Raw genomic sequence first — 24,176 nt, 5'->3', positions numbered from 1 at the left:
ATATATTTGAAATTAAACTAGTATAAAATTATAAAATATTTAAGGGCACTGTCAAATATTACCTAATATCACTTTAATATAAGAGCTTACCTCCCCTCCCCTAGGTAAGATATGTTATATATAATTCCTTATATAGTATTATATGTAATCTAAGATCTTTATTTACCCTCCTCTCCCTAAAATATTAGGTAATATCTAACAGTACCCTAATAAATAGTAAAAAACTTTTTTTTAGAATATAATTAAATTTGAAATTTAAAATTTATTTATTTGTGATTATTTTATAGTTTATTAATTTAATTTTGAATTTTTTTTTTTATTTTGAAAAAGCTATTATTAATAATTATAAAATAATTATTAAAATCTAATTACTGGATCATATTTAATTTTTTTTTATTTAAATTTTACAGATCACATTTTAATTGTATATAATACACTACTTGGACAAAAGTAGGCGAAAGCCTATTTTTGTTAATTACTCAAAATTGCACATATTAATAATACTTGAAATTTTAATATGTATTAATATAGGTTTTTAAGAATATAATACCAAATTTTCATGTTTCTAACTTTCATACAACTGTATTAATTAAAAAAAGAACTTTGATAATTGTTATATTAGTTGAATGAAAGTAGCAGTCTCTTTATGTTTGTTAATTGCTCAAAATTGCACATATTAATAATGCTTAAAATTTTAATATGTAATAACATAGATTTTAAATGACATAATATTAAATTTTATACTTCTAACTTTCATACAGCTGTATTGATGAAAAAAATTTAAAAATTTCTGATTGATCGTTAAATTAAAAAAAATGTGGATTTTTAATGATATTGTTAATTTGTTATTTTTTAGAAAAGACAAAAATATAAAAATTCATATATTTATTTTCTAAACTATATTTTTTACAATACAAAAAAAAATATAAATATTTTATTATGCATAATTTTAAGAAAATGTGAAAGTATAGCACTGTTGTTTTTAAAATTAATTTTCTTTGATTTTTTCATAATTCGTATAAAAATAAAAACTAAAAAAAAGAAATTTCGTGTATATACATTAACCAAAACTCTATACAGCCACAAATTAAAATTTCAGATATCATTTCTATGTACAATTCTAAATAAACTGACAGTATTGGACTATTTTCTCACTTTACTCACTTTTATATATAGTTAATTATCAAATTTTTGTTTTAAGTTCTTTCTAATTAAGAAAGTTGTATGAAGGCTAGAAATCTAAAATTTTGATATTATGTTCTTCAAAATCTATGTTATTACATATTAAAATTTCAAGCATTGTTATTATGTGCAATTGTTGAGAAATTAACATAATAGAATTCTGCCTACTTTTGTCCAAGTAATGTATATACTATTTAAATTTTATTAAAAAAATCATTTTTGTTTATTTTTTATAAAAAAAAAAATAATAGATAAAAAAATAATTTGTATATTTTGTATATAAATATTTTAAATATAAATTTCCAAAAATTTAATTAATTTTAATGAAAAAAAAATAAAAATAAAAAATATATTAATTTCTTATATATTAGTACTTATTTTTTTTAATTTTACTATTTATAAATTAGTATAAGTTTAATTAAAATTAAATTAAAATTAATTAAATCAAATTATTTTAATTTTTAAATTAAATAGTTTAATTTTAATTTTACTAATTTAGAATTTTACTAATTTAGAATTTTACTAATTTAGAATTTTAGATTGCATGAAATTTCTTAATACTGCATATTTTATAAAAAAAAAAATTATTTATATAATATATAATTTTAATATATAATTTTAATATAAATAATGATTAAATAATTTATTTAAATTAAATTAATTTAATTAACAATATTATATTTTAAAAGAAGGTAAAAAAGTCATTAGATTTAATAATTTTGGCCAAAATTATTATTGAAATATAATTTATTATATAAAGTATTAAATGTAAAACAAATAATTAAATTGGTTTAGTTTTTGATGTAAAAATCATGTCATATATATGTGTTACTTTATATTTGACAAATTTATATAATACAACAGGTTCAAATTATTAATTTATTAATCATATCGGCTGATCAGAAAAGCCTCCCATAATTTTATATGCTAAATGACAATAAGTAACCCATCAGTTATATAATGAACCCATCAACTGAGCTTAAATATTAATTGGCTTGATTTTTCCAATCAGCCGATATGTCTATAAAAAGTATAAAAAAGTATATGAAACAAATCAAAACCAGTTTTATACTTGATACATCAATAATTTAGAAGGAGAAAATACCAGAATTTATTAGAATTATGACTAAAATTATTAAATTTTCTCATACATTTTGTACTATTATTAATTGGGAGGAAAAATTTTTGGATTGAAATTAAAATAGGTAAAAAATAAATATATAAAAAATCACATTAGCATAAAAACGTACAGTTTGATGCGGAATATATATGAAACATGCTGTATACTAAATACATTGTCAAATTTAAACCAACTAAACACGAGATTTACTTTTTTTTAAAAATTTTAAACATTAAAGTTAAAACAAAAGATTTGATACATTATTTAATTTCATGTTTAATTACGAGTTTCACTGAATGTTTCATGAAGAGGATAGATTAGTTCAATTTGATGTTCTCAAACAGGATTAAATTTAACTTTAACAGTTAAAAAAGTTGACCCAAATATATTTTTTATATATTATATTGTCGGGAATCTGTAATTCCCAAATGTCATTGTTCATTTCACATGATAAAAATATCATATTTTGATCACTTGCATTATAAATAGTGGTACAAGAATGGTTCGTGCGCAACTATTAAATAATTTAATTGTTCGAAACTTCTCGAACAATGGTAAAATTGATGAAATTATCCACAAAAGAAACAAAGGAAACATTGTTATTAAAATAGTGATGATAAACGATACTGGCGGATTTCTAGTTTTTCTCGCCAATATTTTGAAACTTAATCTCATGTCAATGCATTACGAAATATGAAAATTATGATTATGAATATATCCAATGAGGACTAAAACAGTATTTTTAAACGGATCACGTGAACATGAGAATTTATAATAATTTAAGTTTCGATGATATTGAAATTCTTGATTAGGTTTACAGGAAAAAACGCCATAGATTTATTTAAGAGTTTCATGGAAAATAAAATAAAACAAAATAAATGTTACAAAATTCCGTTATTAAGTGTCATTGGAAATGTATATATAAACAGTTACCCATCCAAAATATATGAAACCGTTTTCATTCGAAAAGATAAACTTCTCAAAGGGATATTTAAATCGTTCTATGAATTTTTAGTTTTAAAAAGAAATAAAATTTAAGATCACATGTAATATCTTACATAAGTAATATAAGAAGAATCAAAAGGGAACAAGAAAATAGGTTTGTAACTTTGTTATAAGATGGTTAGATTTGAGAAAAGGAATACGGATAAAATATTTAATTCTTTTTTATTTAAATTTTCTCATCAAAAAAAAAATAAAAATAAATAAATAAATAAACCGGGGATTATTGAGTTTTGAGTTCATTAATTTTTGTTATAAAGTTCACGTGATTATAAAAAAAAAAAAAAAATTTTCCGGTAAAAAAAACAATGTAGAAATAAATGGGAAAGCACGGAAGTGGACGATATAATGATCATAATGACAATTGATTAACCAATAATAACCATTAGTTCCGATAATGCATAAATCAACCTATTTATATATATATTTTTTTTCTTCACATGAGATTTTCGTAAAAATCACAAAAAAATGAGCCCCTTATTTTAATTACCTTCTTTTTTTTTTATACATATACATTATAATTTTATATAAATAAAATGTGAGATCTCTATAAAAAGGGGGGGGGATATTGTCCCTCAGCCAAACATTATTATTAACCAATAAAAATTTTTTTTTTTAATATTAACATTGGGAATTAAGTTTATATATGTGAAACCAAAAAATCGAGAATTTAATTACAATGGGAAAACATTTCACATTGTGTATAATAAATTTAATAGGGTGACAACGTTTTCCAAAATCTGATGATTTCATAGATTTACAAACAGATTTACGGCCTAAATTAAAAATAAAAATTTATGACACGTGAACAAAAAATTTTTCCTGTAACACATGATGAATAGCCACGCTCGCGTCCCTTCTTTTTTAATTTAACTAACATAACTAATTTGTATTGGTTTTTTTTTTTGCTGTATAAAAAAAAAAACAAAAAAAAAAACATTGATTTTTTTTTTAAAAAAAAAAAATGTGACACATGCATAAAATCCTTTTGTTTGAAATATGAAACATAAATAATTCATATAAATTAATATGGTAGTTAGGCAAATAAATAAGATTCATATAATTTGATTATGAACATCCCAAGAATACGGGATTTTATATAACACGCGATTCCATTTGAAAATTGTACACAATTTTGAACAAGGAGATTATCAATAAAAAGTATTTTTTTTTTTTTGAATATCCAAAAATTATGAAATTATGTCATTAAGGTAATGATCTGACAAACGCCAAAAATAAATAATAATAATAATAATAATAATAATAAATAAATAAATAAATAAATAAATAATAATTTTGGGTCCATGGAGAAGGACACGGTACCACTAATTGAATATAATATGTAATCCAAAGTTAGTTCTTGATTTGGTTTTTTGTTTGTAATATACTTATTATTTATAATCTGCATCTTATTTTTTTAATGAGAAATTTTTAGATTTCTAGAATCTCTCAAAAAAATCGCGGTTTCTCAGTTATCCATTTACAGGAAAGCAATTGAAAAATTTTTTTTTGTGCCATAATAAAAACTATAATTATAAATTAATAATAACGATTATTAATTTTTAATAAAAACCATTGAAGTATTTTAAAAAAAAAATCATCATTCGATTATTATTTAGAAATAATGAAAAACCTATTGTGTTATTTCTATTATGATTTGTTTACCTTGTTTGTACTAATTAATAAATAATTCGATTTTGACATCATCAAAAGATCCCCCCTTTGGTTTATTAATTAAAAATGGGATGGGATAAAAAAATAAAAAAATAAAAAGCAGTAATAATTTAAGGAGAAAATCAAAAAGTAAAACCAATAAAAAGAATTGAAAATTTAAATATTATAACATTATATAATCATTTGACAAATCGGATATTAACACATTGTAATGTAAATAATAATAAATAAGACGTACAGTACATTGTGTTTTAAGGAATGTAAACGTGTTTTTATTTATTTTAATTTTTTTTTAACATGTTTTATATTAACGTTATTTCTCCGTTAAATTTTTTGTTAAGCCGAAAATATTATTATTGATTCGTTATTTTTTAAATGCATGTATGACGAGTTATCAGATAAAGAATATTAAATCTCAGATTTAAAATTGCGAAAGCGAACAATTCGTCTTTACCTGGTTTTTTTTTTTTTCATAACTTAATTTTATTATTCTTAAGATTACGTGATCGAACATATCTTTTGATCATCACTTAAAAATAGTGTGATATTATGAGATTTTTTTTTTATATTATAACTCAGTATTTATAATACTCAGTATTTATAATAACTCAGTATTTATAATAACTCAGTATTTATAATACTAATAATTTATATAATAAAATAAATAAAATAAAATAATTGTTTGTTTACCGATGTACAAGAATTTTTATTTTTATGATTATAGTTGGCAAAAATGATATCATCTAAGCACTAAACAAAATTGTGTTTTATATACCAAACTTATTTACCTCTTTTTTTTTACTTTTTTTTTTCCTCCCCTAAATATTTTCATTCAATTAATTTTACTTTATTAACTAACTATTTATAAAATGTTTTTTTTCTTGTCACCTTTTTTATATTTTCATATATTATATATATATATATACACATAAATATATATATATATATATATATAATACATATATATATACTTATGTGTATATATATATATATATATTTATATATATATACATATATATATTTTATTTATGCATAAAATAGGATGATTATTTTTATTTGATATTTGAACGTTGGTCATATCAGAAAGAAGCTTTCAGATAAAAAACAGGTTAGCACTTAAGTATCGGTGCCTTGCAGGAAAAAAAAAAATTAAGAAATGCTAAACGCTGTACATGCGAAATCAATAAATAAATAATTATCTTTCCATTTTTTTCTTTCTTTTTTTATTTTAATTATTATAAATCAAAAAAAATCTGCACAATTATTTCAATTAATTTAAAATTATTTTTACAATAGGTACATATTTATATCCTGGATTTATAATAATATAAAACCTCCTCTATTTTCAATAAAAAATCATCTCTAGTGGTTACGATTTTGGTTTAATGAACTTAACCTCATTCGTGAATCCTTGATTCCCTTTCGTCATTTTCGACTATTCCGCAAGTTAAATTATTGAAGATAATTTACTATTCTTTGTGTGTCTAACGATTTAAAATTTAATTTCAGATTAAAATAATTCGATTTGATTTTTTTATTTTGATCTCCTTGTTTTTTTTTTCATCTTCGGAAAAAACTTAAACAATTTGAGATTTTTATAAATCAAATCCCTTTCATTTTTAACGGACGCACTCCGAATTTGCCTCTTCCCTCGAAATCCCTTTTTAATCTCTATTGTTTATTATTCATATAACGTGATCTTATTCATTGTTCGTTTTTTACATTTATATAAGTAATTAATTCGTTTCTTTTTTTCCCCCCCCCCCCCTTTATAAAACTTTTCTTACCTCTTAATTACATTATAAATTCTTTGCTTTCCTTTTTTTATCATGGAGAATTTACCAAAGAATCTTCTTATTGAAGAGCAATTTCTTTTAGGTAACATAATTGAATAAAAAATTTGTTAATTTTTTTCTTTTTCTTTTTCTTTTTCTTTTTCTTTTTTTCCTTCTTTTAAAAAATTAAAATTCATTCTCCAATTTCTAAAAAATTGTTTCCGGAATCCCGCCGTAACCAAATATTTATTTTTTATTTTATTTTATCTAATTTTATTTTATTTTATTTTTCATTTCTTCCTTTTTCTCTTTTTCTCCTTTTCCTTTTCCTTTTTGTTTTTTTGTTTTTTTTTTTTTTTGTTATTAATAATTACGTCAAATTTATATTTTTAGATCACGTGCAGCCTGCCCAACAATCTGATGATACTCACATGTTTGATGACGAAATATTGGCGAAATATTTCTCAGACATGAATAATAACGCAAATAACGACAGTAATAAAGAATCTATTGGGAATTCCGGTTTGCAGTCATATCATCACCATCAAGATCTTGCGGAAATAGGGAATTCTATTATACACATCCCGTATTATTTTGAAAATAACACTGTTTGTAATTTAAATATAATTTGAATTTTTATCAAATCACCTGATTTCCTGAACAAAAACATATTATTATTATCTAGGTCTATTCTCGAGACAACACTTTGTTAAATCATTACGACCAAGTTCGTTTATATAATTTTTTTTTATTTAGAATATTTTTAATATTAAAAAAACTCAATTCATTTTTTTTTATTTTTTTTTTTTTTTAGCAGGAATTACAAAATAAAAATATGGTAATTATTTCAATTACGGGGTTTTTTTTTTTTTTAAAAAAAAAAAGAATTTTCATACTTAGTCACGTAAATTATTTTTAGTTATTACAAAATAATTCGGGAATTACTTTTGATCATCAACGTACTCAAAATACAAGATTCTCCGTTTCGGTAATCAATTTTTTTTCAATTTTTTTCAATTCAAAATTTTTTATTCATATTAATTTATTTCACATTTTATTGTTAAGTAGACTGATAATTCTCATAATCAGTACAATCAAAATGAATGGCCTGTTATATCTGTAATTTATCATATTTTTTTTATCTTAAAAGAAGAATGATAATTTCAAAGAAATTTATATATTATTTTTATTTTATTTAGTCTCATATACCACAATTATCATCAGTCAATGAAATGTATCCCCATCATAACATGGGGCTTTCACAAATGGTTTTAGAAAGTCCATTTCCATCTCCAGATCTTTTAACGATGTCAACGTTACCAGTGTCTACTCCTTCATATTCTCTGATCTCTTTCAGTGATCCACAAACTTTTAATTACCAATTTAATCCGGTATGTTCATTTCCTGTATACCAAACAAGATATTCCACTAACAGTAATCTAATAATATTTTTTTTTTTTTGTAAACAGAGACGATCCCAACCTTTTCCTATATATGAAACTGACTATCAGTCTCGAATTACATCTGCTGGCTCAGCTAACACACTAAGTCAAAAACCACCTGTATACACTAAATGGACCGAAGAAGAAGATGAACTTTTAAGAGCCGCTATAAGTATTTATGGTCCACATAAATGGTCTCTCATAGCCGCTCACGTACCAAATAGGACCCCAATGCAATGTTCAACTAGGTGGTTAGGTGCTTTAAATCCAACTATTCATAAAGGACGTTGGACCCCTGAAGAAGATGCGGCTTTAAAAGAGGCAGTTAGCGAATATGTAGATCTTCTCGATTCGGATGGTCATCCACAACCTATACCTTGGAATAAAATTGCCTCACGTATTCCTCATAGAACTGGTATTCAATGTCAAGCTCGTTGGTCTGAAGCTTTAGATCCAAGTGTAAGAAAGGGAAAGTGGTCACCTGAAGAAGATGAAGTATTGAAAGAAGGTGTAAGAAGATATGGTAGATGCTGGATTCGTATCGCGGAATTAATCGAAGGAAGAACTCAAGTAAATAATTATTACTTATTCATTGACTATTTGATAATTTCTTAATAATTCAAATATATATTTCTATCTTTCTATATAAAATAGAGACAATGTAGAACACGTTGGGTACAGATAAAAAACAAACAGGCCAAAATCGAACGTGACGCTATTGCGGCCAAAGTTACTACAGAGACAACAATTTCAACTGATGATGAAAGTAACGATATATTGACTCCTCCACGTACGGCACCACCTACACCAGCTCAGCATAATACACAAGGGCAAAGTTTGCACTTGTTAAGATCAATGAATCATATAACTGCTGTTCCTACCATAGTGCCACAGGTCACAACCATAAAAAATCAAAGTCCCACCATGTCCCCAACGGGGACAAGCGTAACGGATGAATCATGTGTTACAACCCCTGAAAACTCCTCCTCCCCTCCCTATTTCGAAAAACCGAATGTGTATCTCTATACACATTCTTATTAAACTATTTTAAAAAAATTTTTTCTTTCTCGTATTCTTTTTTTTCGATTTTTTTTTCCTATATTTGAACAATATATGTTTATTTTTAATTCTAGATAAGAGAGGGTATCAAATTTAGAATATTTAGACTTTTTAATATATTAATATACAATAAGATTTTTTTTTAAGATATTATATTTTTTTCGCTTAAAATTCATGATTAAATTCATGATATTGAATAATTTCCCCCTTCCACTTATGTAACATTACGATTTTATGTCAACTTTATTCGTATTTTTTTGTGTGTAGGATGTGCACATCCTACATACTTGTACTACTTTTCTTTTATCGTTCTTTTTTTTTATGCATTTCTTAAAATTTTATCACTTGTATTTCCTTTAAAGCATATAATCTAATTCCGATTAATACCAACTACATTCGATTTTTCACAAGGGAGTGAAAAGGAATTCTGCTCGATTTTTCTCTCTATATTATTTAAGATTTTAATATTTCATCGATCGTTTGGCTTTTCATACATACACATTTTTCTTTATGTTAATAAAAATATTATACGTAAATAAAACTGTTCAAATTACATAAATATTTTGATATTATACTGCCCCTCTGAATATTTCCTTTCTTTTAAATAAACCAAGACATGATACAACACTTCCTTAAATGCACACTTATTTGAACCATAATAAATAAGGTATGCATTTATGAGAGAGCAAAATATATAAAATTCTTATAAACTGAACCAAGTTATGGTATTTTCTAATTAAATATTGTATTTTGCAACCTCATACCATTTTAATCACGCTTAGCTTATAGAGAGTGTATGTATTTTATAGTGAAGCATTTAAGGAGTTGTTACTGTATCACAAAGATATCTCATAATTTATAAAGAATTTTACAGTATTTCTAAAGGATTTTAAATTACCGTATTTAAAATATTTAAATAGTTATTGAACGATAGTTATCGAAGGTCGATATATAAAACTCAGTACATTGATCAAAAATAATCAAATTTCGGTACGGGGTCGATATATACATTGATCAAAAATAATCAAATTTCGGTACGGGATTCCCATTATGTAATTTTTTTAAAAATATAAAATTATAACGATATTTAGATAATTTTTTTTTTTTTTATGATAAGATTGTAAGTCGATTTATCAAAGTAATAAAGTAAACAGTACAAAACTATTGATACAAAAATTACAAATTAAAAAGAACTCCTGGTTCCTCTATCTATCATAGTAAACTACCCAGACAGACGAACCCAACCTTTAAAATTATTAAGATAAATTTTTAAGGTGGGAAGATTATGATAACGGCTAAATATTTTTTAACGGTTTCCAATAAAATTCCAGTATTTTAGTCACGTGAAAGTGCATAATCCCATCCCATAAAAAAGCGCGTTTTTTTTTATCTCTTTCTATAAATAGAATCCATCCCTATAGATGAAAAGCAAAAATATAAAAATAAATAAATTACAAATCATTCGATATAATCATGCGCCAATTGCGCCATCTTTAAGATTAAACTTACGATGTTCTTTTATTTCTTGTTTTAAACTAACAAAAATTTCGGGTTTATAATTCTTTGATTTATTATTTTGTAAATACATCTGATGGGACTTTTCCGATTTACGATTACAAATACTTCGTTTTTGACACATGTGATGATGAGAAAAAGTATAATTGATTGATTGTGTAATGTATCACTAAATACGCCGACGCTGAAAATAATTGAATTTTAATTAAATTCAAGCCTACAACTAAAATATATGCCATTAAAGGCTAATAAATTGTTAATTTTTTCTTTAAAAATAATATATTATCAATCGAATTAAAACAATACATGTCCAAAAAGTTTTCAAAAGGAGGCACTTTCTTTTAATGGTATTGAAGGATAATAAATCCTTTTGAGCATGTAATATAAAGGATCATAGCATTTGTGAAATTCCTAAAGATATTGAATTTAAGATATGAGGCCGAAAGTAATTAGGATGCTCAAAATTTTTGAAATACTTACTTAACTTTAATTTGTAATATTCCTAAATTTTTAAACTTTAAATAATCTGTTAATTATTAATATTAGCATATAGGCAGGTATGAATTATTTATCTTTGTCTCTCGTGGTTGGTAAAGTAATTAATTCATTTTTCATTATACGTTTCACTATCAATTCCCACGAGTAAATCTTATTTTTATTTGAAATTAAATTTAGTTAGTAACTAATTTAATTAATCAATACACAAGTCAATTCCTATTGGGGGAAAATCTATGATTATGTGAATCGTAAAAAATACAAGATTAAAAATCCAATACTTTTAACATAACCCCCTTCTTTTTTTTCAACTTTTGGGAGGGTTTTTTCAACATATAATTTAGTTTAATTAGGATTAGGCCATAATTTTTTTTAAGTGTTCAATTAATATTTAATTCGGGCCAAAATTAATAATAATTCTGGCAAGGATATAATATTCATATACGCACTAATTTTTTCCTGATGATCGTTTGTGCTTTACAGAATCAATTGTGAATTTGTTTCAACAATTAATATACTATCCGCATTATTCAGATTGGAAATATTCTTATTTATTATTATCGTACATTTTTCAAACAATTTTATCTAAGGATATCAAAGAATTTTTATATTAAAAGAGAGATTTCAATACTAAGTGGGAAATATTTATTATGCTTTATGCCTTCTTGTAAAGTTACAATTATCATAATGCTGACAAAGTATTATGGTCACGTGCTAACCACTATCGTTCATTATGCAACTTAAAATTTGTTTATTAAAAAACATTTAATATAATAAAAATATTATATCCTAATATGGAAATTTATATGTCGATCATTAGAACCTTCCCCTAAAAAATCAAAGGTCCAAATCTTTTAAAATTGGCTTTTTTCTTAATATAGATATATGTAATATAATGCGAAATCTGGCATTAAAAAAGACATTTGATAAATAATTATGGTTAAGTTTTAATTACGAAAATCTTTATTTATTTTTTATGCAAATAACAGACACGCGAAACGCCAAACCATTTGAGTAAACAATTTGAATCGATTAAAAGAATGGATTATCTTATTCGCAATTATCACGAATATATATTTTTGAAGTGTGACATTTATTTTATTATGTAGTATTACATTACAATCAAACGTTCAAACAAAGTAAAATAAAAAAAATTTTTATTTATATGCTATGTGAATAAGGAAATCCATTGCCGTTATATCTTTGTTACAAATCTAAACGATTCATGTATCATTACGTGTTATATTACCGATCTCCAAACTTGTAATACAATTAGTCATTTTAAAAGAGGCTTTTTATTTTTTTCTATTTAAACTATCGGACATTAATCTATTTTTCCATTTTTCCTCCATTTCTCCTATTTTCCTTTCGGAAAATTCTAAACTTTTTTTATGCGTATCGGTATTCATTTTATTTAAAGATGGCTTAAATTGTTTATTATTTAAAAAAAAATTATTTTACTAGATATATATATTGTATATATATTTAGTGTTTGTTTTTTTATAACAAACCGCGAAATATCGCATCCTTATATAAATGTCAAAACCATTATTCTGAACCCTTTTTGATATACTAAATAAAATTGGAAAGCGGGCGAATATACGCATACTTTATGATTTTGAAAGTGTTACATTAGGTACATAAAGGTTTACGCCAAAGATGTATAAAATAAATCAAAAAAAAAATTGGGGAATTGGAAAATTTGGCAAAGATCGACGGATTAATATATAAAAATTTGCCAAAAGGGGGGAACGATATATCTCATATGCGAAAAAAAAAAAAAAAAATATTTGAATCCATATATTTAATATATTTTTTAAATATATTTTTTTAATTTTTTTATATTTTTTTTTATTTTATTTTTATTTTATTTTTTATTTTTAGAAAAAAAGAAATAAGAATAAATAAAATAAAATAAACGCAATAAAAATAACAGGGATTTCTTATTTTTTATAAATGAAAGTATATACGTATATATATAATATTTATATTTTTTTTTTTTTTGAAAACGGGAATTCGAATTTCACACAGTCGACTCTTTATAAATGCACCCCCATTTGAACTGAAAAAAAAAGCATGCAATTACAAAAGGTGTGCATTTCTAGAGAGTAAATAATTAGAGGTCATAAATACTTGGGACTGAATCAAAGCGTACATTTAGGAAGGGAATGTACTTGAGATTGAGTCGAAATGTGCATTTAGGAAGGAATGCACTTATACGTGGTGCATTTATAGAGAGTTTGATTGTACTAACGGAAAAGTCTCTATGATAACCTACCCAGTGTAACGTCGTACACATTACAGCCAACAAAAAAGGAAAGTAATACAAATAATAATGTCATACGATCATATAAAATTTCCTTCTTTTAAGAAAAAAGTTCAACACTTAATTTTTTTGATTTAAAAAATATCAAAATTAAACAGGTTAAAGGCTATTTTAAGGGGTATGATTTAAAAGATTAGGATTCATAATGATAGATAAATTGCTTTGAAAACTTTTTAACTGATTAATTTTTTTTTACTTTTTTTTTTATTTGAACGATATTTATTTAGGTTATCATCAATTCTTATAAATCTTCGAGAATTGTAAAGAAGAAGGAAGAGAAAAAAAAAAATTTTTTTTTTTATATTGATTAGTAATGGACAATTGATTTACACGCCCTCGCATGAGCTGTTGAGTTGTTTAAGTTAGATTTTAAAAAATTTTGTCATGATCGATATAAAAAGTACTCGATTTCGTATTAGGTAAAAATCTTTTAATTTTTTTCAGTATTCATTTTCGTATTTATGGCATTTACATTAATCGGACTTTAATTGATTTCTTTTTTATGATTTTCTTATTCGATTATATTAAAGAAAGTTGATTTTTCGATTATCAAAGAAGATTTTATTCAGTGCTACGTTTTGGGCTCATATTCTTTATTAAGAATCGATTTATATCAATATCTATATATCAATACCGAAAATGTTCATCATGCTAAAACAAAAAACGATTTATGTCTGTTAATATCCAAGTTGTAGGTAACAAGAATTTAACCTAAAAATGAAGGTTTAATTAGGTTTAATTAGTTCAATATAAGCAAAGCTTTTAGTTAGTGACAAGACGGTTATATTGATGCTATTATACTTCAAGTGTTTTATTAAGAATACGTTTAATTTTATCTTATTAAAAGAAGTAAGTTGGTTGTAAAAAGAATTTGTGAGCGATCAATTTTTTAAAAAAGAAGAGAAAGCGTTTGTTTTTTAAAAAAATAAAGTGTCGCAGATCATTGCATATAGATTTGCTGCATGAAAGATTACTCTATGGTGATCAAAGTTCAATGAAACGTTCAATTTGGAGTAGGAGTTGATCTTTGTGATCATTTTGTCGTTATAATATATAATTGTCAAAAAGCGAAGAATCTTTAACTAATGAATTTAATTGATCTTTTGATTTTAATATATTTTATCAAGGTATTCGTATTATTTTTCGTCATATTGTATAGGAACTATTTAGTTAAAGGTGAAAGTTTGTTTATGACGATCAACTTTCAAACCTTTTATTATGATTAACATGGTAAGGAATCGATATTTTTATCATAAATGTCAAAAGCGAGGAATTTTTAACTAATGAATTTATTGATCTTTAGATTTTAAAATATTTTATCAAGGGATTTGTATCAAGAATTTATAATTTTCTGTCTTATCTTATCATATTGGACAAAAAAAAATAAACTGTAAGCAATTTAGTTAAAGGTAAAAAAGAGAAAATTTATGATGTTCAAATTTACAATGTGTTTTTGTTATGATGTCGTAAATGAAAAATTTTATATTTTTTACAATAATCTATAAAAGGGATTCATGTCAGGCATTACTTTTTTTAAAAATTTTTTGTTTTCAGTAAGATGATCCTTTATTTTATTATTATGATGAGTTAATATTTTTTTTAGTTACAACGTCTTAAATGAGGAATATTGGCTAATGAATTCAATCATCTTTTTTTTAGTATACTTTTTCAAGGGTTCTCATACCGAAAAAATTATAATTTTTTATATATTCTCATCATATTTGACCAAAAATAAAATGTAAGTCATTAATTAAAGGTGAATTTTGTTCTTTGATGATCAAATTTCAAAAGAAATGGCGGATTTTTATTAGTTGATCCTTTTTATCTTTATCAAGGTAATCGTATAGGATCATTATAATATTTCATTATATCAAACAAAACATAATCTCAGTCATTTTTAGTTAAAGGTGATCAAATTTATCCTATTTTTATAAAGGATCATTAATTACGTCTTATTGCATCATAAATATTATGGGTGGGGTTGGACAAAAACAAGGATGAAATTTGGTTCATGAGTAACAGAGTTCAAAGGACCTTTATTATGCTTCTTATGGTAAGAGTTGACATTTTTGTCTTGATTTAATTTAATGTCATATGCGAATAATTTAATTAATGAATTAACTAATCCTTTATATTTTTAATACGTTTTTATTAAGGGAAATTATATCACTTCTTCATATTTGAAACTGTCTCTTTTAGTTAAAGGCTTGTTGACGATCAATTTTAGTAGGATTCGCTAATATTTATTTATATTTTTAAAAATGGGATGATCATTCACATCAAAAAATCATAATTCAGCAATTTAGAGGTGAGAATTTTTTTTCATGACGATCAAATTTATCGAACGTTCAAAAAAAAGTGATATTTATCATGGTGGGAGTTGATCTTTCTAACTTAATTTAGTGAGTGAAGAGGACTCACTGTTAAAATGCTCAATGTCGTTTAGTTAAAGGTGAAATTGGTTCATGACGATCAGATTTAACGAACTCTCAAGAGAAAAGATGCCTCTTATTTATGTTTATTTGGTGAGAGTTTATATTTTTGTCTTGGGTGTTATTTATAATATCTTTTAATATTCGTTTAATATCAAGAGATCTGTGTAGAACGTAGAACATTTAAGTATATTTATATTCTTAACAATAATTTATAAGGGATTATCGTTCACATACAAATATTAAATTGTGGGCAATTTAGAGGTGAGAATTTTTTTCATGACGATCAAATTTATCGAACGTTCAAAAAAAAGTGATATTTATCATGGTCTTTCTAACTTAATTTAGTGAGTGAAGAGGACTCACTGTTAAAATGCTCAATGTCGTTTAGTTAAAGGTGAAATTGGTTTATGACGATCAGATTTAACGAACTCTCAAGAGAAAAGATGCCTCTTATTTATGTTTATTTGGTGAGAGTTTATATTTTTGTCTTGGATGTTATTTATAATATCTTTTAATATTCGTTTAATATCAAGGGATCTGTGTAGAACATTTTAAAAATATACTTATATTTTTAAAAATAATTTATCGTTCACATACAAAAATTAAATTGTAGGCAATTTATGACGATCAGATTTATCGACCGTTCAAAAAAAGTGATATATTTATCAGGGTGGGAGTTGATCTTTCTAACTTGATTTAGTGAGTGAGGAGGACTCACTGTTAAAATACTCCATGTCGTTTAGTTAAAGGTGAAATTTGGTTCACGACTATCAGATTAACGAACTCTCAAGTGAAAAAGATGCCTTTATTTATGTTTATTTGGTGGGAGTTTATATAATATTTTTAATATTCTTTATCAAGTGATCTGGGTCGTAAGTGAAATACTTAAAAGGAATGATGATATCATTGTTTATGTCTTATTGGATAAAATAACTCGTATGATACGAGGAGTTACTCAAGAATCCGAACAATTATGCTTTTTATGGTGAGGGTTGATATTTTTGTCTTAATTTAGTTGCAATTTCATATGAAAACAAATTCGCTGATCTTTATTCCCGTAATTTATTAAGGTAAAACCTATTATCAAATTATAACGTGATTCATATCAAAAAATTTATTATTAATCATATTGGACAAAAAATGGATTGGTAGGCGATTTAGGAGTTTATCCGTACGTTCAAAAAAGAAAGGTGACTTCTTATTATGTTTATCATGTTGGGAGCAGACGTGATCTATTTATAATAACGTGAGTGAAGAATTTTAATTAGTGAACTCTCAATTATTAGATAAAAATCGCTATTTTCATTATATTTGATAAAAAATAAAGCCGCTCATGCCCAAGAATAAAGCAATCACTTTTTTTAACTAATCAACCAATTCTTTTGGACAATTATCAGCTCTAATTCCACTTTTGTCTAACCAAGAATAGAATTGCCCTTTAAGGTTTCCAAGCATAAAGTCCGGCAATTATTCCATCTAGTGCTAACAATGTTGTTTCCATTCATGGCGAGAAGATTTAACGAACGTTCAATGGCCTTTTTTATGCTTATTATGGTAAGAATTGATAATTTTTGGTTTTGGTTATAATGTCATATGCGAAGAAGAATTTAATTAATGAGTTCGTTAATTTTTAGTTTTAATATGAGGGATCCAATATAGCGAACAGAAAAAAACTATTAGTTAAAAGGTGAAAATTTTGTCTTTTGATTTCGTTATTACGCCATTTACACAATTACGAAATCATAACTATACTTACCGGGCAGTGCAGTCCGGACAGTGAGTATATGCATATTCGTATAAAAATTGTAAATTGTGTAAATAGCGGTTATTAAACAGTTATACAGTTATACCAGCGGGATGGAGGATAAATATATTTATAAGTGTTTTCGAAGTTTGAAAATTAGGACAAATATTGTCTAGAGATAATCACCATATTATTAATCATAAGATTATTATAATCAGATGATATGAACTTGTACTAATCCTTGGTAGGCCAAGGATTTAAAAAGACATGTCACATGTCGTTATGTAATTTCGGACAGAATTATATCATATGATCTATCAGAATTATTTGACCCTTTAAATATGATGCGCACAGTCTAAAGCCAACCACATTTTATCATAACTTTAAAAGAATAGAAGTAACCAAAAAATCAATTATTTTAAATAAACTCTCTGTTAAATGATAGATCAGGTCATTATCTTTTATATGGTAGAGCCCTTTTCTGGTTAAGTAATCATTAATATTAAATATGGTGCGCACAGTCTAAAGCCACCACTTTTTTATTTTTTGGCCAAATTTTTATAAAATCACGTGAGCAAATTTCATTGGTCAATATTTACTTATCATATATATATAGGTGGGTTTGTAGAATAGAATACCAATTGTTTAGCCAGAATTAATATTAATTCTAGCTAAAATAATTTATAAATTCATATTATTAGAAAGAATCTGTTATTTTATTATATATAAAATTGGGATACCCATTAAATTTTTTCTATATTCATTAAAAATAATAAATACAGTCAACTCTCTTTATAGTCACACATTTGGGACAGTCCATATTTGGTGATTATAAAGAGATGTGACTATATAAAAAATTTCTTATATTAGTATATCATAATTCTGGCCAAAAATTAACATAATTTTAGCCAAAATTATACTCAAAACTTTATTGTATCTTAACTCCGCCAATATTAATCATAGAGAGATGATCTTACTGCCATTCGATTCGTCTTGATGAGACGGTTCTAATGGTATAAAATACATCGAAATCCAATCACTAGATTAATTTCCGAAATTAAAAAAAATATTAATGGTTTTTGTGTAATAACTCCGCCAATATTGATCTTAGAGAGACGTTCTTACCGCCATTCGATTCGTCTTGATGAGACGGTTCTAATGGTATAAAATACATCGAAATCCAATCACTATATTAATTTCCGAAATTAAAAAAATATTAATGGTTTTTGTGTAATAACTCTGCTAATATTGATCCTAGAAAGACGATCTTACTACCATTCGATTCGTCTTGATGAGACGAATCTAATGGTATAAGATACATCGAAATCCAATCACTAGATCAATTTCCGAAATTAAAAAATATTAAATGGTTTTTAATTAATAACTCCGTCAATATTGATCACAGAGAGATGAGCTTACCACCATTCGATTCGTCTCGATGAGGCGATTCCAACGAGCTATTAATCGTCTTTTTACAATCACTAGGTACCGAGAAATTTAGCAAAATGTTAAATGGCGCAGTAAACGTAAATCAAGAAATATAATAATGCCGATGCTTAACATTTTGTTGAATAACTCATCAGCCAGTGATCGCAAAAGGATAAAACTACATCCATTCGATTCATCTCAGTGAGACGATTCTAACAAGCTATGATACATCTTTGTACGATTATTAGATGCCAAGTTATTTAATATATTCTTTATACTGTATAACTGTAATTATAAACGGTTCTTTTTAATATAAGATTTTTGAGGATAGGTGTGATAGTGACTATAGATAGATTGTGACTATATAGGATAGTTTTTAATAATAAAGTGTTTTGAACATTCAACTGGTGTGACTATATAGTAGAATGTGACTATAACGGGAGTGACTATAGAAGGAGTTGACTGTATATATTTAATTTGTTTCAAAAAAAAAATAAAGTTTATAGATAAATAATTCTCATTCAGTTATTTTAAACAAAAATATTTTTATATTAATTCTTAATTTTGGCCTGCATTATATTAGTATTAAACTGGCCAAATTCCTCCAAATTTATTCAAAACATAGTAAAATAACCAAAATTAAAACTTATATATCTTATGCTACAGTAATTCAATTTGAAAAAACTCTCTGTTACATAAAAGTATACTGTTTAAACTACAATATTACAGAAAGTTTTTTAAAAAAATATTAATTAAATTTTTTTTTCTATTCATTTGAAATTACATAATAAAAAGTGGTAGCTTTAGATTGTGTGCACCATATATAAAATTAAAATCAGGTATTTTTAAGAAAATTATTATTTATCTCTGATGCAATTTACTATGTAATTTAACATGGTAAACATATAATATATACTTCATTAAAATTTTGATTATCATCAATCAGTATTTTTCACGTTTCATTTGAATTTTTTATTTTTTTATTTTTTTAATATTGAATGTAAAATCCATAAATAATTTTATTTTATTTTTTCCTTTCATATAAACCTACTTTATGGAAAAAAGAAGAATTCAAAAATATTCATCTTTCAAAATTTGAATTTGTTCAAGGTATGTAATTAGGTAAAATAATGTTGGCTTCAAAGTAGTATTAGCTTTAAAGTGGTATTTGGCTTTAGATCAGCTTAAGGTTGTAAGAGGAGTGAGTTTAGGTTAGGTGTGTTGTCTTTAGAATATTGGTTTGAAGTAGTTTAAGGTTAAGGTAAAGAGAATTAGTTTGGATTAAACGTGTTATCTTTAGAGTATTAGGACTTAGGAGTAGCTTAAGGTTAAAGTAAGAAGAATTGGTTTAGGTTAAATGTGTTATTTTATATTAGTGTTAGTTTGGAGTAGCTTAGGATTAGCGTAAGAGTAGGTTTAGAGTTAATTATTATTCTTTTTTTATTATACTCAAAGGTTCCTTATTTAAAGGAAAAATTACAAAAATTAAATCTATTTTAAATAAACATCCTATCTACCTGCAAATATACTTTGAATCTTAGAGTTAAGGATTAGAATAAATGCAATTATTTATAACCCTTCTTTTTATTTTATTACAGTTTTTTTGTAGATAATTATAATGATATTTATGATGAAGCAATCTTATCTAATAAGGATGGGTATGTACTATTATATTCAAAAAAGAAATTTCAATTATGGAATTATGTGAAGATTGCAAAGTTTTTATAAATGATTGGGCTAAATAATAAGAGTTTTGAATCATTAAAGATTATGTAAATTGTGATGGAGGAGTTGTCTGTTATTGTGTTTTCACTAAAAAATACTATCTGCTATTGTGAAAAAGATTGGTTATTATTAATGTTTCATATTTAAAATTAAATAATTCTGAAAATTTGTGATTATCAATAAAATTATTAACAATACTAATACAACTCATATTTGAATTTGATATTAAAATTTTTCAAAAGTTGTGTATTATAAAGGTATTTTCAAAATTTCATCATCTTACATACTCCTGTTTTTTAACATAACTAGTGATTTGATTTTAATAAAATTTATATCATTAGATCATCTCAAATCTCAATAAAAGGATTCTAATGATAGTAAAATCGCATTTCTAATTTTAATATTGATGGAATTATATCATAAAATGTATTTTTACTTTGGTATTTAAAGTTTATTTATGAGTTGTATTAATATTATTTGGGATCCTATGCAATCCCTTAGAATTTGCATTTTTAGTGTTTATCTTAATATGCAGCCAGATGAATTAATAAAAAATATGATATTATACAATATATATTGCAAAAAATAGATTAAGTTAACATTAAACAAATACTAAAAGATTATAATATTGCTTATCACTATATTATTACTGGTGTTGCATACAAATATAAAAAGTATTTCTTTTTAGAATTATTTTCTAGAAATATTATCAACCATTTGGAATATTTTAAGTTAATATATATGATATTATTCAATAACAAGTTAGATCACAAGTTAGTCATATCAGTTATTGATAAAACAGCTATTTTCAATTACGATGAACAACCAAGAAATTTTAAGATTAATAAAAAACTATATTTTTTATATAATGAAATGGATTAAAAAGTATGAGAGATATACAAAAATAAGTCAATTATGATAGCCAATAATTGTCATTTTTCTTTAAATGTCATTTATGATCAACATATATTATATAGTATTTAAAAATATTTACAATTAAATATTTTTAATTTTATAAAAAAATATATTAAAAATAAGACTGCTAGATTATATTTTGATGATTTTAATGATTGTAAATTCAAGAATATATGCAGATTTAAGAATATTAACAAATCTTATTATTAAAATATATATTCATTTACAATAAATCTCAGATCTATTATATAGTTATAATTAAGGTTGCCTGCCTAAACCTCTCCAAAATTCTATGATTAGTTTCTCCAAAATTTTACTATAGTTTCGGCAAGATTTCGGCAGTTTCAGCATTTATAATAAGTTTCGTCAGGTTTCGCTTTTCTCCAGAGTTTTGCCAACTTTTTAATAAGACTTTCATATAGTTTCAGTAAAGTTTTGCCATTTCGGCATTTCACCAACTTGCCAAAACCCTCTAGTTTCTCCAGCAACTTTAGTCATAATATATACATATATATTATCATCCCAATGATTTAAATTTATTTAAATTTTAGAACCATTTATATATTATCATAAAATTCAAATTTTGCAAAATATTGTAAAGATAATATAAAAGTATTATCTATTATTAACAATAAGTTAGATATTTCCAATTTAACTAATGTTTATTAAGGTTTATTTATTAAGGTTTACAATTTATTCAAACTATCTTGTTAGTTAAATATATAGAACTTGTTATTTAGAAAAAAGTTAAACAAATCAAAGAATTTATTAATAATTAATATGATGATTATAAATCAAATAAGAAAAAAATGATCAATTTGATTACTGAAAAAGAATAATGTATTGTTATTATAGAATCTTAAACATCTTTTATAAAACTCATAACTGATTTTTTGCCAAAAAAAATCTAATTTGTTTTTTTTTTTATTTTCAGTTTTTTGCAATTATCTCAGCATTCAGTAATCTGATTTATACAGATTTTTTTATTTTGTAAAACTTGATGAGAACTACAAAACAAAAAAATATTCACATAAATTAGACTACTGAATACTGAGATAATCACAAAATACTGATTTTTTTTGAAATTTAAGGCCAATTTGCGAAAAGTTTACCTCTAAGTTATATATATAATATCTAGGATTCTGTTATTATTAACAAAATGTATAAAAAAGATAACAATAGTAATGATATATTATTAAACAAAAAAAAAAGTTAACAAATACTTTTAAATAGTAATCAATACTAATAAATCTTCTGTTCTTAAACACAAGTCAAAAAGTGAAAAATCGGGTATCAATTAGTCACCAATTGGTTACCAATCAGTCACCAATCGGTCACTAATCAGGTAGCTGATTGGTAACTAATTGGTGACTAATTGATGACTGATTGGCATTTTCACCAAATATCGTCACCAATCAGGCAGTTTATTAACTTTTGATTCAGTAATCAGAAAAGGATAAAATATAGCTTATTGGAATAGACGAATCTAATAGTAGTAAAATTGCATTTCTAGGATTAATACTTGATGATGAGAAATTAAGTAAAATATAAAAATAAAAATATATCATTTATATTTTATTTAATTTTTTATTAACTATTAATCTTAAAAATGCAATTTTACTACTATTAGATTCGTCTTATTGAGACGATTCCAATAAGCTATATTTTATCCTTTTCCAATCACTGAATCAAAAGTTAGCAAACTGCCTGATTCGTGACTAATTGATATCTGATTTTTCACTTTTTGACTTGTGAAAGGTAATAAGAAATAGAACTGTTATTATTAAAAAATTAATGTTAATGATAATATTTACAATAATTTGATGGATTATATTACAATAAATAAATGAAAAGAAACAGTTTATTTGCTTTCTACTAATAAGATATTTGGATCTTTTAACATTTCTAATAAAATATTAAACCATTTTAGCGATAAATTTCATATCAATTGCTTGATCTTATTAATTGTTAATTGTTATATTAAATTAAATATTATTCCTAAAGGTTAAAGATATATTACTATCTACCTTATCCCTAAACCTAAATTTACAATAATAATTTGTCAAATATAAGACTTATAATGCTTTTTAAAATTACTTAAAAAGCTATTGTCTCTAATCTTAATAAACAATTAATAAATATCTTTAGTAAAAATAGTGTTTTGAATGAGTACTAATTTGCTGTTTTGCAAGGAATTTTCTTTGCACTGTAGTATTAAACTTACAAGAAACTGTCATAAATTTAATATCTTCAATCATTGAATCAGTAAATTTTCTAGAATTTTCAAATTTAACTATTGATATATTTAAAGAATAGTTATGTTGTTCAACTATCTTATT

At 24.3% G+C, this 24,176-nt stretch overlaps 2 protein-coding genes across 3 annotated transcripts; both read left to right on the top strand.

The window, feature by feature from the left end:
• Nucleotides 1-6,807: 6,807 nt before the first annotated feature.
• On the top strand, nucleotides 6,808-9,236 carry OCT59_012065 (uncharacterized protein; the record flags this gene model as incomplete). Its single annotated transcript, XM_066134202.1, has 9 exons — nucleotides 6,808-6,856; nucleotides 7,147-7,361; nucleotides 7,439-7,480; nucleotides 7,568-7,591; nucleotides 7,673-7,741; nucleotides 7,822-7,872; nucleotides 7,953-8,144; nucleotides 8,223-8,765; nucleotides 8,850-9,236. The coding sequence occupies 9 exons, from the start codon at nucleotides 6,808-6,810 to the stop codon at nucleotides 9,234-9,236; spliced, it is 1,572 nt and encodes a 523-aa protein (XP_065989490.1).
• A 7,232-nt stretch (nucleotides 9,237-16,468) lies between these two features.
• Nucleotides 16,469-17,340, top strand: OCT59_012064 (uncharacterized protein; the record flags this gene model as incomplete). 2 transcript variants are annotated; one of them, XM_066134201.1, is made up of 6 exons in its annotated part: nucleotides 16,469-16,492; nucleotides 16,639-16,695; nucleotides 16,769-16,784; nucleotides 16,887-17,010; nucleotides 17,178-17,215; nucleotides 17,312-17,340. In XM_066134201.1, the coding sequence occupies 6 exons, from the start codon at nucleotides 16,469-16,471 to the stop codon at nucleotides 17,338-17,340; spliced, it is 288 nt and encodes a 95-aa protein (XP_065989489.1). The 2 variants fall into 2 exon arrangements, with proteins under 2 accessions (XP_065989489.1, XP_065989488.1); XM_066134200.1 differs by lacking the exons at nucleotides 17,178-17,215; nucleotides 17,312-17,340 and adding an exon at nucleotides 17,096-17,099.
• Between the last annotated feature and the right edge of the window lie 6,836 nt (nucleotides 17,341-24,176).

The sequence above is a fragment of the Rhizophagus irregularis genome, chromosome 2 (assembly GCF_026210795.1).
Source record: "Rhizophagus irregularis chromosome 2, complete sequence".
In the NCBI taxonomy this organism is placed as follows: Eukaryota; Fungi; Glomeromycota; class Glomeromycetes; order Glomerales; family Glomeraceae; genus Rhizophagus; species Rhizophagus irregularis.
The sequence above is the reverse complement of the archived record's forward strand: the minus strand, read 5'-3'. Positions and strand labels throughout refer to the sequence as shown.